At 34.3% G+C, this 13,152-nt stretch overlaps 1 protein-coding gene across 3 annotated transcripts in view; it reads left to right on the forward strand.

Annotated features, from left to right (window-relative positions):
* Positions 1-8,921, forward strand: part of LOC140155994 (mediator of RNA polymerase II transcription subunit 12-like protein) — a 112,153-nt gene extending 103,232 nt beyond the window's left edge. For 2 of the 3 annotated variants that reach the window (XM_072179049.1, XM_072179051.1), the window contains 4 exons: positions 407-562; positions 2,280-2,497; positions 4,367-4,568; positions 6,742-8,921. In XM_072179049.1, coding sequence (XP_072035150.1) covers positions 407-562; positions 2,280-2,497; positions 4,367-4,568; positions 6,742-6,870 — 705 coding nt within the window. In that variant the 3' untranslated portion in view covers positions 6,871-8,921. The remainder of the gene's footprint in view (positions 1-406; positions 563-2,279; positions 2,498-4,366; positions 4,569-6,741) is intronic. The other variant, XM_072179050.1, reaches the window with a different exon arrangement.
* Positions 8,922-13,152: the final 4,231 nt, after the last annotated feature.

Genomic DNA, 13,152 nt, shown 5'->3' on the forward strand with positions numbered 1-13,152 from the left:
CAAAGGAGGTCATTTAGAAAATTGAGTTATCATGACCAACTTGCCCAGCAATCATGTGTATTATTCAGCATATTTGGAGGCAAAGTTAAAAGCTTTTTTCATTCCAATTTCGTATCTTTAGCTTTTATTTGCCCCATATTTTTGTCTGTATCTCAGTCTCGCAATTGTTGCCTAAAGACGGCCACATAAGTCGGTTTGCGGAGCTCACTTATTTATTTTGTTGTATTAAAAAAAGCAATTTCCTTTTCAACAATGGTCAACCAATTTTGTATTGCTTTGTTTCATTTGTATTGTACATTCTATGCTTTTGACTCGTGATTTATTAATAATTCCACCATACACATGATAATTTACTTACCATTTACTTACCATTATGTTCTTTTCATTTTATTCTTTGTCATTCCAGTACCAATTGATGCAAAAACGGTTAATAAAGGAGCATCTGAGACAGCGTACAGCCAATATGGAAGGCGGTAATCCAGGAATGTTTCAAGGTGGTTATAACCCAAGACAACAGGAAGGACCACCAATGAATCACATGCAGCCTGGTGGACAACCTCCAGTACGTAGCTATTCAAGGGGTTTTATTAAGAGGGCTGTTGTTTGAGTGCAAGAACATCTCAATGTGCATAAACAAGCAATAGCTGCTGTTTGCATTATAGGAATGGTATCGCTTACTATGTATAATGGACCTCGTCATTTATCAGTTACAGGAAAATGGTCTGATTTCATTTCATGCCATCACCTTCATGATGTGGATTCCCATTCTAAACTTGTGAGAAACTACTTGAGTTTTTCCCACTCATGTTTATGATCTTTAACTCCCTATTAATATGCTGAGACAGCCCTGTTGGTGTTTAGTACTACTGAAGCAAACAAAACATAATTTCATTTCCACTATGTAACATGAATAATAATAATAATAATAAAAAAAGTCCCTATTTTGATGGGGAAATGGAAGTGATGGTGTAGAGCCAAGATGTAGAGTCTATTGACGATGCTTGTTGCCACAGTGAAAGGAGGGATGTCAGATACTAATGGCTTAATTCATATGAAATATTGAAAGGAAATATAAGACATTTCAGATCATATTTTATTCATAACTAGTATCTATTTAAAGCTTATTTTTCTTTATGCATCCCCTGCCAACCCAGGGAGATTACTTGATTTACATACAAGTTGTCAACAGGTGTGCAAAGACCTCATTTTGTTTATGTTTTTGGTGATTACTTGAGTAGTCAGTTCTAGAGTTTACTACAGTAACTTCATTCCAATCATTACTGAAGACCCACATATTTATAACTGATTAGTTGTTGAGGATTCCAGGGTTGTGTGTAGAAAGAGCCTATGTAGAAAAGTGCACTCTTTTTTGGCCGAAAATTTCATAAATGGCTGTATTTCTCAGTGAAGATGGTATAGCAACAAAAACCCACTCACTTGATGCATAACTAACCAATCTATATTCCAAACTTTAAAACAATAGAAATGTCTGGGGGCCTTATTATTTTGGAACCGTTTACTAGTGTTTGTAATTTTTGTTGTTAAAGATAGCTTTTGACAGCCCAAAGAAAAGTGCACAGAACCAATAGCTTCAGAAGTCTCCCACCAAGGGCTCTTCCTCATCTCCCCACCAACAAGGGGCTCTGCCTCATGGATCCCAAGACTCATTTCATCACCTCTTACCAACCCTAAGTATATACCACAGTATGCACACAGTTGTTTGATGTGATCATTTATTAATGTTGTCTAACAAAACATTATAATGTTCAATTCTAGACTTGAATAATACCAACAACTATCACACTAATAAACTGCACATATATTAGGAAGCAATTTTTAACATATATTTTTGTTTCTATATCAAATTATTCATCTTTTTCTGCTTTTTTGTGGTAAATTTATTCTATAAACCGTACCTTTGTGTGAAAATTGAGGGCGCTATTTACATATATTTTAAATTTGAATTAGCCAAATAATATGAGTTGTACTTAACGTTTCATAATAAAAAGTTTTTTTGAAAATTCCCTTGTCATTTGTTAGTCTGTTTGCTGATGTTCTAATACCATTTTACAAGTGTCTACCCCTTGTAAAGATGCAAACACAATTTTAGATAAATAGTGCCACCATTGTTCAACTTTTCTTAAAAATGACCCAGTTTTACATGCCATCAAACAACCGTGAGCACCACCAGTGTTCCTGTACCAGGCTAACTCTATCCTCCTACCCCCAAATTATCTTAATAAAATCCACATTCATTGGTTTATTTCTTAATATCATAGACGTCAAGCGGTTACAGTGGCTATGGCAACCAGCAGATGATGCAGCAGCAGCCTCCAATGCAAGAACCAAGTGGTGCCATGATGTCTTCTAACTACAACCAACATTATGCCAGCCATCCACAGGGAGGACAAGGGGGCATGATGCAGCCAATGGCAGGCCAACCCCAACCAGGATATATGCAATCACAACAACATAGACCTATGGCTGCTTCGGCAAGGTAGGATATTCATCCCTTATTCTTAATCAAATATTTCTTCATGTCAAGTTCAGTTGAAACACTTACAATATGGGGACATTTCAGGAGCTAACAGGTCGGCTCTCTTCCTCAGACACGCTGTTGACGTACTGATCAACTTGAAGTTACTGCCAGCTGACAGTGATGTACAGTAGGCTCAACACTAGAGGGCTTTGATATCGATATTGATTAAAGTACCTATCTCTTCTTCAGAAGATGCACTATATTCATTGCTTTATTGTTTCTTAGTGAAATTTCGTGGGGTCCAGGTCATCTTACATGACATGATTTTCAGGTGTAAGGTTAGGTTTGAGGATTAGGATTTCGAGTAATACGGGGACGTGCCACAAACATGGGTTTTACTTTTGGCCTTTTGGTATACCAGTGACCCCTTTTTCTAGGCCAATTTTGGTATATATGGGACAAAAATTGTGGGGAAAACTTGTGAACATTACGACAATTTGTGTTAAATTTGGCTGGAAAACTGAGTTTTTTTTATTATATCTATGGGTCCAAATTACTTGAAAAATTTGTATATTGATGTGTCCACTTTCAAATTCTCAGCAGCACACCCCTACCCAAACCAAACTTGAGTGTCCCCAGGCTTCAAATACCACTATTTTGTATGTGTTGTGGTCTGCTGTGATGCCTGTGAAAAACACCCTCTGTAATGTAGCTTAAATGTATCAAATACCATTCCCAGTTGAAATCACGTTGAAATTTCGACATCGAAATCAATTTCAACGTTGAAATCCGGTTGATTTCAACTAGATATTAGTTGAAATCAGGTTGAAATTTCAACGTTGTATCAATGATGAAATTTCAACCTAATTTCAACTAACCTCTAGGTTAAAATCAGGTTGAAACTTCGACGTTGTATCAACGTTGATTCAACGTCGAAATCCTAACCTGAGCCCACTGGAAATTCTGGGTATAGTATTGAGTACCATTCTGCATATAATGTGTGTGATTAGATTAAGTGTTATAAAAGTTTTAACTTCAACTTTTGTTAATGTTGTAAATATATATAGTTTGTTTCTGACATAAATATTTATATTTTATATTTTGATGTTTGATATACCATACTTTCAATTTTTTATTCAGGTGTGAGATATATTTGAAATGTTGACTTGCATAATGTAATATTCATGCAATTCAGATATTGCTGATTGTGATTTTGTTCTAAATGGGTTGGTGAATTGATTGAAATGTGTGGTCCTTGAGAGATCCTTTAAGTTAGAGTCGTGCTACAGTATTCATTATTTCTTTGTGAAGTATGAAATGCATACAATCCAATCATATTTTATTATTGGTAAAGATGCACATGCAGGTTATTAATCTCTTATAATGATGGTGTTATGTGATACATAAATGTGCTTTATAATGACCTCTGCTTGTGACTTATGTGGTATTATTGATGCGCTCTAACCATTTACATACATACTGGTAGCCATGTATGGACTTTTTATGATTGTGCTAGTGTAATTGATCGCCAGGGGTATGTCCCTCATCGGATATTCAATTTTTTTACAGGGAAACTGAAAAATCATGTTTAACTTGTATTTTGTTTAATTTTAAAAGTAGAAATGTGATGCAGATGGAATTTAAAAAAAAGTGAAAATGAGATTAATGTTTTGCAACAATTATCTTACAGGTATCATGAAACATTTATAACTTGGCATACTCCTTAAATATCCCTAGGTTGCAAACCAAAATGTTTAGGTGTTTCACAATACCTTCAAAACAGCAGGTGTGCACACATTAACCTCTATGAGTCTCCATTCTGCATTAACATGCTTTTTCAAATTCAAAATATATAACACCATATAACTGTTTTCCAACTTTTTACAGACTGCAGCATCAGCTACAGCAGCGAGCCAGTATGCAGCAGGTACAGCAGACAGTGAACCAACCGGGTATGCCAGGTGGACCTCAAGGTGGTCAGCCATATATGACCCATCAACTAACTCCCCAGCAACAACAGGATAGACACAGACAGTTACTGCAACAACAGAGATATATGGGCATGCAAAGACAACATCCAAATAACCAGGTGGGTTGATAGGTAAATTATTACATAGCAATGATAGATAAATCACCATTACCGCATTTAGAAGCTTTCTAAGAATTGTTTGCTTCCAAATATTAGTTATAGGTTACACATGGTGTGGCATTTGCTTGTTGAGAAAGAAATTAATTATATTAATATATGTGTATTGTACCATGGGTGGAGCTTGTGCATTTATCATCAGCATTCAGTGCAAAGGCATGTATTTCTTAATCAATAAGTACATGTAATAGCTTAGTTAAGAAATGCCACAGAAAAACACACTGACAATTGTATTACCAAATTATCACTGAAAATATATTTGAAAATAAAAGCAATATAAATGCATCCACTTTAAGAAAAATAAATCAATTGTATGCCATGAGCACACTTTGAAAACACTCCACATAATATAGAGAATGCAATTAGACATTTTCAATACTCTCTGGAAATACTTGATTCTAGGTGTATTAATGTTTGTTAATATCAGTAAATCTACCCGATTGTATTATTGAACCTGATATAGATCTGCTTGGTTCTGCTTCATTTAGTGCTTATAATCAGGTGATGGTAAATAAATTGGATTGATAGATGAGTTGAAGATATTTGTAATTAACTATGTTACTTGTAATAATTAACACCCCAAGTTGTTGCTTTAGTTTATAGCATGAGTATATGAAGCTCTATGGATTCATAGGCTAATGTACTAAACCATTCTTTCATGAATAAAAAGAGCAAGACAATTACCTTGGAGACAATTTCCTGTGTAGCCTAATTAATGTTCCTATTTTCAGACTTGTCTGCAACATTACTTGGTTTTGTATACATATTTGAGATATATGACATATATAACAATTGAGAAAACCATAAGTGTGCCTTTATGATGTGGAAAAATATAAGTTAAAAATCAATGACTAGCTACAGGCTGGAAAGTGCTGAGAAGTGAGATAATAATACTTTTCCATTGAGTTGCCTTTTTAAAACACCTTTTCTGAATTTAAATTGCCCCATGGTGGAGGCATCCCAATTGACGCCTTGCGTCGAAAACCGCTATGTTTCTAGTTCAATTTTTTACTTTGGTTGGAGTGGATTTTTTTAGTATAGTATTTTTTATTTATAATCAAGTTATATATTTAGATAAGGAAATTGTAAGAGTGTTTTCAACATCAATAATTTAAATATATTCATGTGATATAAGACATTCTCATCATCTATAGATGGCAAATTGATGAGCTAGCTACTGGGGCTGGCTATAAGTGCTATATTGTGACCGACCACCACCTGGTGCTTGATCAATTAACTTCTTGATTACTGTCTTTTAGATTTATATTGAGAAAACAATAAAGTCTTATACCCCTTGGGAGGAACACATTAAACACTTTTAGGGAAAGCACTTTTTATACTTTTTTTACACTTTTCTTAAGGGCTGGGGTATGAACGTTTGGACAGTATTTATTGTGGCACATTAGAGCACATCAGACATATCGAATTGCATTCTGAATACGAAGAATGTCATTCTGATATCAAATAATTTTGATTTTTTGAAATTCGCAATTTAATACACATTTTCTGGCAAATCATTAAAAATTGATATTTTTGATATTTAACAGTACTTGAAGTAAACTTTATAAATCTGATGATTTATACTTAAAGTGTATGTAGGTGGGATGAAAAGCCGACGATCAATTGAAAATTTTGACCTTTTGTATTGAAGATATGGATTTTTTTCCCAAAACACCAAAAAAAAATTAGGTCCTTTGGGGAAAAAAATCCATATCTTCAATAAGAAAGGTCAAATTTTTCAATTGACCGTCGGCTTTTCCTCCCTGCTACATACACTTTAAGAATATGTCATTAGATTTATATAATTTATTTTCGAGGACTGTTATATATCAAAAATTAGAAAAATATCAAATTTTTATAATTTGTCATAAAATTTGTATTCTATTGTGATTTTCAAAAAATATCATGTCCCACAAAAATACTGTCGAAACGCAATAAACGCTCATTTTAGATCCCTTAATATCTATCTGATTTCTCTTAAGAAACATGCCTACATTTATTGAATATTGCTTCCTTTTAGCATTTTACTCTATAATAAAGTATGAGTGGAGACAATCAATAGTTTATAAGTAGTTACCAGAAAGTTAAATTCTGTGCTATTCTTTTTTCACTTCAGGCACAACAACACCACCAGCAACAGCAAACAGCGGATTTGGTTCGTCAGCTACAAAGTCAGATGTCCAGGGGCCCTTCAATGGGTCAAACAGGACCACAACCACCTCAACACAACCCATATCAGTATTAAATCTAAAATTGATGATATAACAGGAAAGAAAGAAACAATATCGTAAGATGAGAAACTCGCACCTACGCATGTTATTAAATATGAAGAAGGAATATCTTCTTCGGGATTACTACAAGGTGTCATTTTGTTATCCTATTTATATTTGGGTCATAGAAATGCAAGTGCTTGGCTCTCTAGGGAAGTGACAGTTTGTTACACAGTTTTACAAGAACATTATTGGAGGAAACTTTTATATATATTGGTGTAAAACTATAAGATAGATATACTATTGCCCATGTATGTGTGAATATTGAATAAATAATCTGCCATATACATAATGCAACTTATACTTCAATATTGGCCCAAATATTATTACAATTTAACAAGACAATAATAACCAACTTATTAAAAGAATTAACACAAACAAGCAAACAAATAACATTCTGACAAATATACAGCAATCATTCAGTGTCATTTGCTATGCAAGACTACTGTACCTAGCTACAATAAGTGTCTTTGGATATCTTCATCACAGGTAAAAACACACACCTTTTATAGTGGTTCTGTCTGAAACTCAATAATTTGGGGTATCAAATGATAAAGTACTTCATAAGAAACAACTCTTTTGTCAAAGGTCATTTTGAGGTCATTTTCCAAAATTGTAAAAGACTCCTTGGTCCACAGAATCAGATAGATTATTGGCCATGTCTGCTTCTAACAAACCTATGCCAACCGAACTTAAGTAGGGGGCCATTCAAGGTCAAATGTTGTCTGGGGTCAAATCTTAAAAGTGCTCCAATTGGGCTCCAAGTTGTGGACACGAACCGGGGACACGAACCTGGAGAGGATGGAAACTTCTTGAAATAAAACCCACCTGCAAATATTCTGTGAATATAATAATCAATCACAACCCAAGAATTGTGAAATTCTAGTTATTAATTCTGTATTGAATCCTTGATTGCATAATATTGTATATCAAGTCTCTGCCACTAGTTCTCTCTCCTCGTCTGTTGTTTCTTGTAAAAGCGCATACAGAAGTGTTTACAGAATGTGTGTAGTGAAAGGGAAGTAGGTTATTTTTATTGGAAACTTTATGGATAGTAGTTTTTACCCTTGTTTTATTATTCATATCCTTTTAGCAAGTGTTTTTGTACAGCATCGATACTTTTGGGGTCTGAGGAGGTGAGCGAATGCCAGAATAAAAGTAGCACTTAAACTAATAAGCAGCTTTTCCGTAAAAATATTAACACTCCATTGTGATTCATACACACTTGGATGGCATGCATATTGAAAAATGTACCTTTTTGTCTATCCAGGAATTCATAAATGTGCACTTTTATGTTGTTAACACAACTTGGGAACAAATTGTAACTGCTATTATGTTTGCTTAAGTTTAAATTAAAATTATTTAAAAGAAAACCTGATTCTTGTGAAAGTCTTTTCAAACATTGATTTTAAAGGTGAATGTTTCAGCTGGCATGTAAATGTGCAAACATTTGTCCAATTCTGTTTTCTTTGACCTAATTTTGTGCTTCATTAATGCTATAGAGAGTTGTGAGCATATTTGCTTAATAAATGGATTAGACAATTGTGGCATAGACTTTAATTTATTTGAAATTCAAGCATAACTGATTTTTCCATATTGCATAGAAAGCAGTCCAAATAGAGTGAATATAATTAGAGCAAGAGTTGCATGTATATCATGTTACACGATGTCAGACAGATGGCCATTGGACAATTTGGATATCATCATTCATAGCTGTCTCTACACTTCCATGACCTACAGAAACGAAATCCACTACTTGAGCTGTTGCGATAAGTTGTACCTTGCATGCACGGAAGTGGTAAGTGCAATAGCAGCTGGGAGTGCTGTGTGCTGAAATATTGTGGAAGATTGTTTTTATAAGTTGTTTGGTTCTGTGATTTGTTTTCAATCCCTTTGTTTTTACTAATTGACTGTCAAAATATACAAGTGTTTAGGGTTAAATTTAGAAGTAAAAGTAATCAGGTATTTAACAATCCCTTTCTTAAATGTAAATTAGTTTGTCAGGCTGCAAACAGAATTTTGGTTATCGGAGGGGCTTGGGAGATTTTTGACAATTTCTGATACTAAATTGACAATCGTAAATTTGTAGAAGGCGGCGATTTTACGTACAGGTTTTTTGTTATCTCAAGCAAATTTCAAAGCCAGCAGTGGTCATATTATCTTCTATCTACATATATAGCAAATTGAAGTTCATGATTGGGGATCAATAGCTGTGTGAGTAACATATCTTGTTTTATTGAATTGATGTTATGATGTTTGTCAAAGACTTTGTTACCCATATCAATGGAGTTATCACCTTCTGGATGAGTGACAAACACTACAATGTACATTTGTGTCTAGTTGTTACAGATTTAAGTTAAACTCATGCAAGTAATGTGATCGGAAAATCATTTGAAGATAATCCATTACATGCGGTAATATTGATTTTCTTGACTGGTGACTCAATACAGGGAAAAGGTCAAAACGGTTTTCTGGAGCAAACAGATATTGGGTGAAGCTGTGGTATACCATAAACATTCGCCTTGCCCTGGGGTAAATTTCATGTGCAAATTACTATAGAGAGTTCCCTCCTCTGAAATCCCAAGAAGAATTAAGGTTCCATACCCTTATTAGCTGGTGGGAATTTTATGAGAGATTTTGTATTTAGATACATGGTCTTCTTGCCCAACCGTTATCTCTGTGTAGTGACTATGGGATGTCTGATTGCCTGGAAGGGTATAACTGAGACAATTAATTGGACAATAAATAGATTGCAAATTTCAGGTGTTGGTGCTTTAATATTCTGTACGTACATGCATTATACTCGCTAAGCAACTCTGGAAGCATTCAATGATGTGGTTTTAACTATAAGTTGTAATTTAAATTTGTTGTCGATAAGTTATGTATAATTTATGTTCTTTCAACTGTTAGACCAGTTTGGATAGGGAGAGTGTGCATAAGGGCTCGGATATAGCGTTTGCACAGTATTTTTCTGGGACATGAGAGCACATCAGACATATCGAATTGCATTCTGAATCTGAGATATATCAAATAATTTGGATTAAAAAAAATTGCGATATAATGCCAATTTTATGGCAAATTATTAAAGATTGATATATTAATATTTAACATTCCTCAAAGTAAACTTTATAAATCTAATGATATGTACTTAAAGTATATGTAGCTGGGAGGAAAAGCCAACAATCATTTAAACATTTTGACCTATTATATTGAAGATACAGATTTCTTTCCCCAAAAGACCTAAAATTAATAAGTTTTAACAGAAAATTATTAACTCAATCTGCTTGTGTAAATGGCTTTGCAAGCTTTTGCAGCATATGATTACTGCAGTCTATGGTCATGATCTATTTGTACTGTTGTCCTGTTTAACCTCAAATCACTAGTCATGTTTTTATTATCATTGTAAATAAATTTGTACGCTTGGGACAACACCACAGCTAGTCCAATTTATTGAAAACCAGTCACAAGAGAAAGCTTTGTAAAACAATACTGTGATGAAACAGCAGTGTTTACTCAATTATGAATATGGCGGTGTGCAAGATACAAGATATAGAAGTAATATGATTTATATTTATCTAATGTAAGCTAAATGTACTGTTGCTGACAAAATTAAGTTTGTCCCAAGACAAATCATATTCGGTGTTTATATTGTGTATGTTGTAACTAATAACCTTGGACCATGTAAATGGAACTGTTGCTATAAAATGTCACAGTGAAAGTGTGCAACAATCTAATGTGCAACAATCTAATATTGGTTTGTTTGAGCATGCATAGTACAGGTTCAGGATAAAGTGCAAGTTATTCATTTTTCATTGGTAAGTGCTTAAACTGCTCAAACATGTTTGAAGTAATTTGTTGAATGGAACACTCAATTCTTCACCTTGTGGAAATATTCTTATCACTGACAGTACTCATAAACATTCAATATTTGTATTGTTAAATGGTAAAGCTTTTTATTGTAAGTATAATGACACATATAAATTGACAAATTAAATCAAATACTGGAACAAACCTTTACTTGATGATGTTGCACCATCTACCATTGGAAATCATGAAATGGTGTATGTGTGTGACTTCCCATATGACAGTTTGCTGTTACCTGAAAATGTTCAGTAGTAGACAGAACATTGTGAAGTAGGTTCCCGTATTTGATTCAATTTTTTCCATATGCATCACCTATACTGAGTGAACAATATAAACTAAGATATTTCAAGATGTAGGTGTCAACGATGTGACTATAACTATTAAATGATGCAAACTGTCATACTATTTATTTTATTTTATTTCTCAAGTAAAGGATGACACAAGGCCCAGCATAAATAAGGGGCAATCAGTCATTGTAATGCGCTTTATTTGGTTCTGATTAGTTTCACCTTTTCCAAGCTGTCTGGCGCAGGTTATAAGTGGTGTGTAGAGGGGTGCTGTTTAACAAGTTATGTTGAATTTACTATCATCCTTCGAAAATGCCAACTTTAATGTGCACTCATCGTATTTGTGGCTATTGGCTTTTTGAGACCCGCATCACAAAGATTTGATCGTTCTCAACTTAACTGGTGTAACTTTCAAAACTTAAATAGGTGTTGTGTTCCCAAAACCGCTGTGTTATAATAATGATATCATTATAATATTTTGAATTGTATAAAAACAGACCAATGAAACACTGAAAATAAGTAAATAAATAATCATGAAAATATGTAATCATGATTGTACAGCCTTTTTATTGTGTATGTGGTGGTGTAGGGGTGCGTGTGACAGTGACAGTGTACATAGGTTTTTACCCTAACCCTAATACTAACCTAAATTCTAATCCTAACCCATAAAATCTAAACCTAACCCTAAATCCTAATCACTTGGATTGGCTGGTTCCTAAGTCTTGATGATATTTCATATTGCTTTTGCCACAGCTAAAGGTGGACAGGTCAAAATTAAAAAGTAAAAAAAAAGAAAGAAATTAAAATGAAAATGAAAACAAAAACAATAATAAAAGAAATAATGCGCTTGCAGTACCTATAAATATAAGATAAAATGACCCGATTTCCCCCTAATTCCTAAATGTGTGCTGAAAGAAACTGTTTATTTTTTGATAACCTTTTCAAGATTTTTACCGGCAAATTCAGCAAATTTGATGTCCTTTTCAAACCTTTATATTATAATTTTGATTTTGATATCCTTCCCCGTATCAGATTGTACCAGTTTACTGCTAGTACAACTAGTACTACTTGTAAACATGCATGTGAACCTGGCCAAAACCAAAGATCCCTAGTTATTTTGCATATTGAATCTCCAATTCAAATTCATAGCAGTAGCATTCCTAGATCACATTGAATGCAATTTGCTGCCATAAATCTTCTGTTTGGTCAGATATCTATTTAAAGGTTAACAAGAAAAACACAGGTTTGATTTGAATGTACAAACTGCACCCTTTGAAGTGAGATACGGGCATTAGGCCAAAAAAAAGTTGTTTGCTTGCCCTCGTCCGACCGACCGTCTCGGCAGTCCCGACCGTAGAACTTTTTTTTTCAAAAAGTTTTTTTTGCGATTTTCCCAAAAATGGCATGTATTTTTCGTCTGAAAAACCGATGATTTAAAAGAAACGTTGTAAAATACCATATCCTGCATGTTTACGTGTCCGGCTGTGCCTGACTGTCGGGTTCCGCAATTTCGTATACCACCTCAGCGTCTAAGCTCTAATACAATTTGCTATCCACCTGCACATTTCGGACGGCGCATCTAGAAATGAGTTTATTTACAGGCAAAATATAACCGTGCATATCGTGCAAGAATGGATACAATTATAGCAGATGTTAAAAAAATTTGAAAACAGTTGTACCCGATATTCATTTCTTGTTTATAAATAATTAGATTCATGATATTTGTTCGTATCGACTAGGAAGTAACATTGCACTATTTTTATCAACATGTTTGTTGAGGCTACTTTTATTAAGAGCACAAATCGCTCGGTATAATATGATTTCACTTTAAACATGGCGGACAGAACACGAGTAGCGCTAGCTGTACAGGTGAAGCAAGGGACCGAACACGCTGATTAATATGATAGTTTTGAAAAGCAGAAAACACTACATGTAGGAGAATTGTACACTTCATTAAACGGAGGCCTACACAATAATTTTCATTGAATCGATGGGGAGAGATGAGGTCCCACCAGGTCCGACCGAGTCTCCTACACAGGTTACGCTCCCTGTGGAGGGGCGGAACCAAACTGGCTGTTGTGGAGACTAAGCCAGTTTGCGTCGGTC

Source organism: Amphiura filiformis, chromosome 6 (assembly GCF_039555335.1).
Source record: "Amphiura filiformis chromosome 6, Afil_fr2py, whole genome shotgun sequence".
Lineage (NCBI taxonomy): Eukaryota > Metazoa > Echinodermata > Ophiuroidea > Amphilepidida > Amphiuridae > Amphiura > Amphiura filiformis.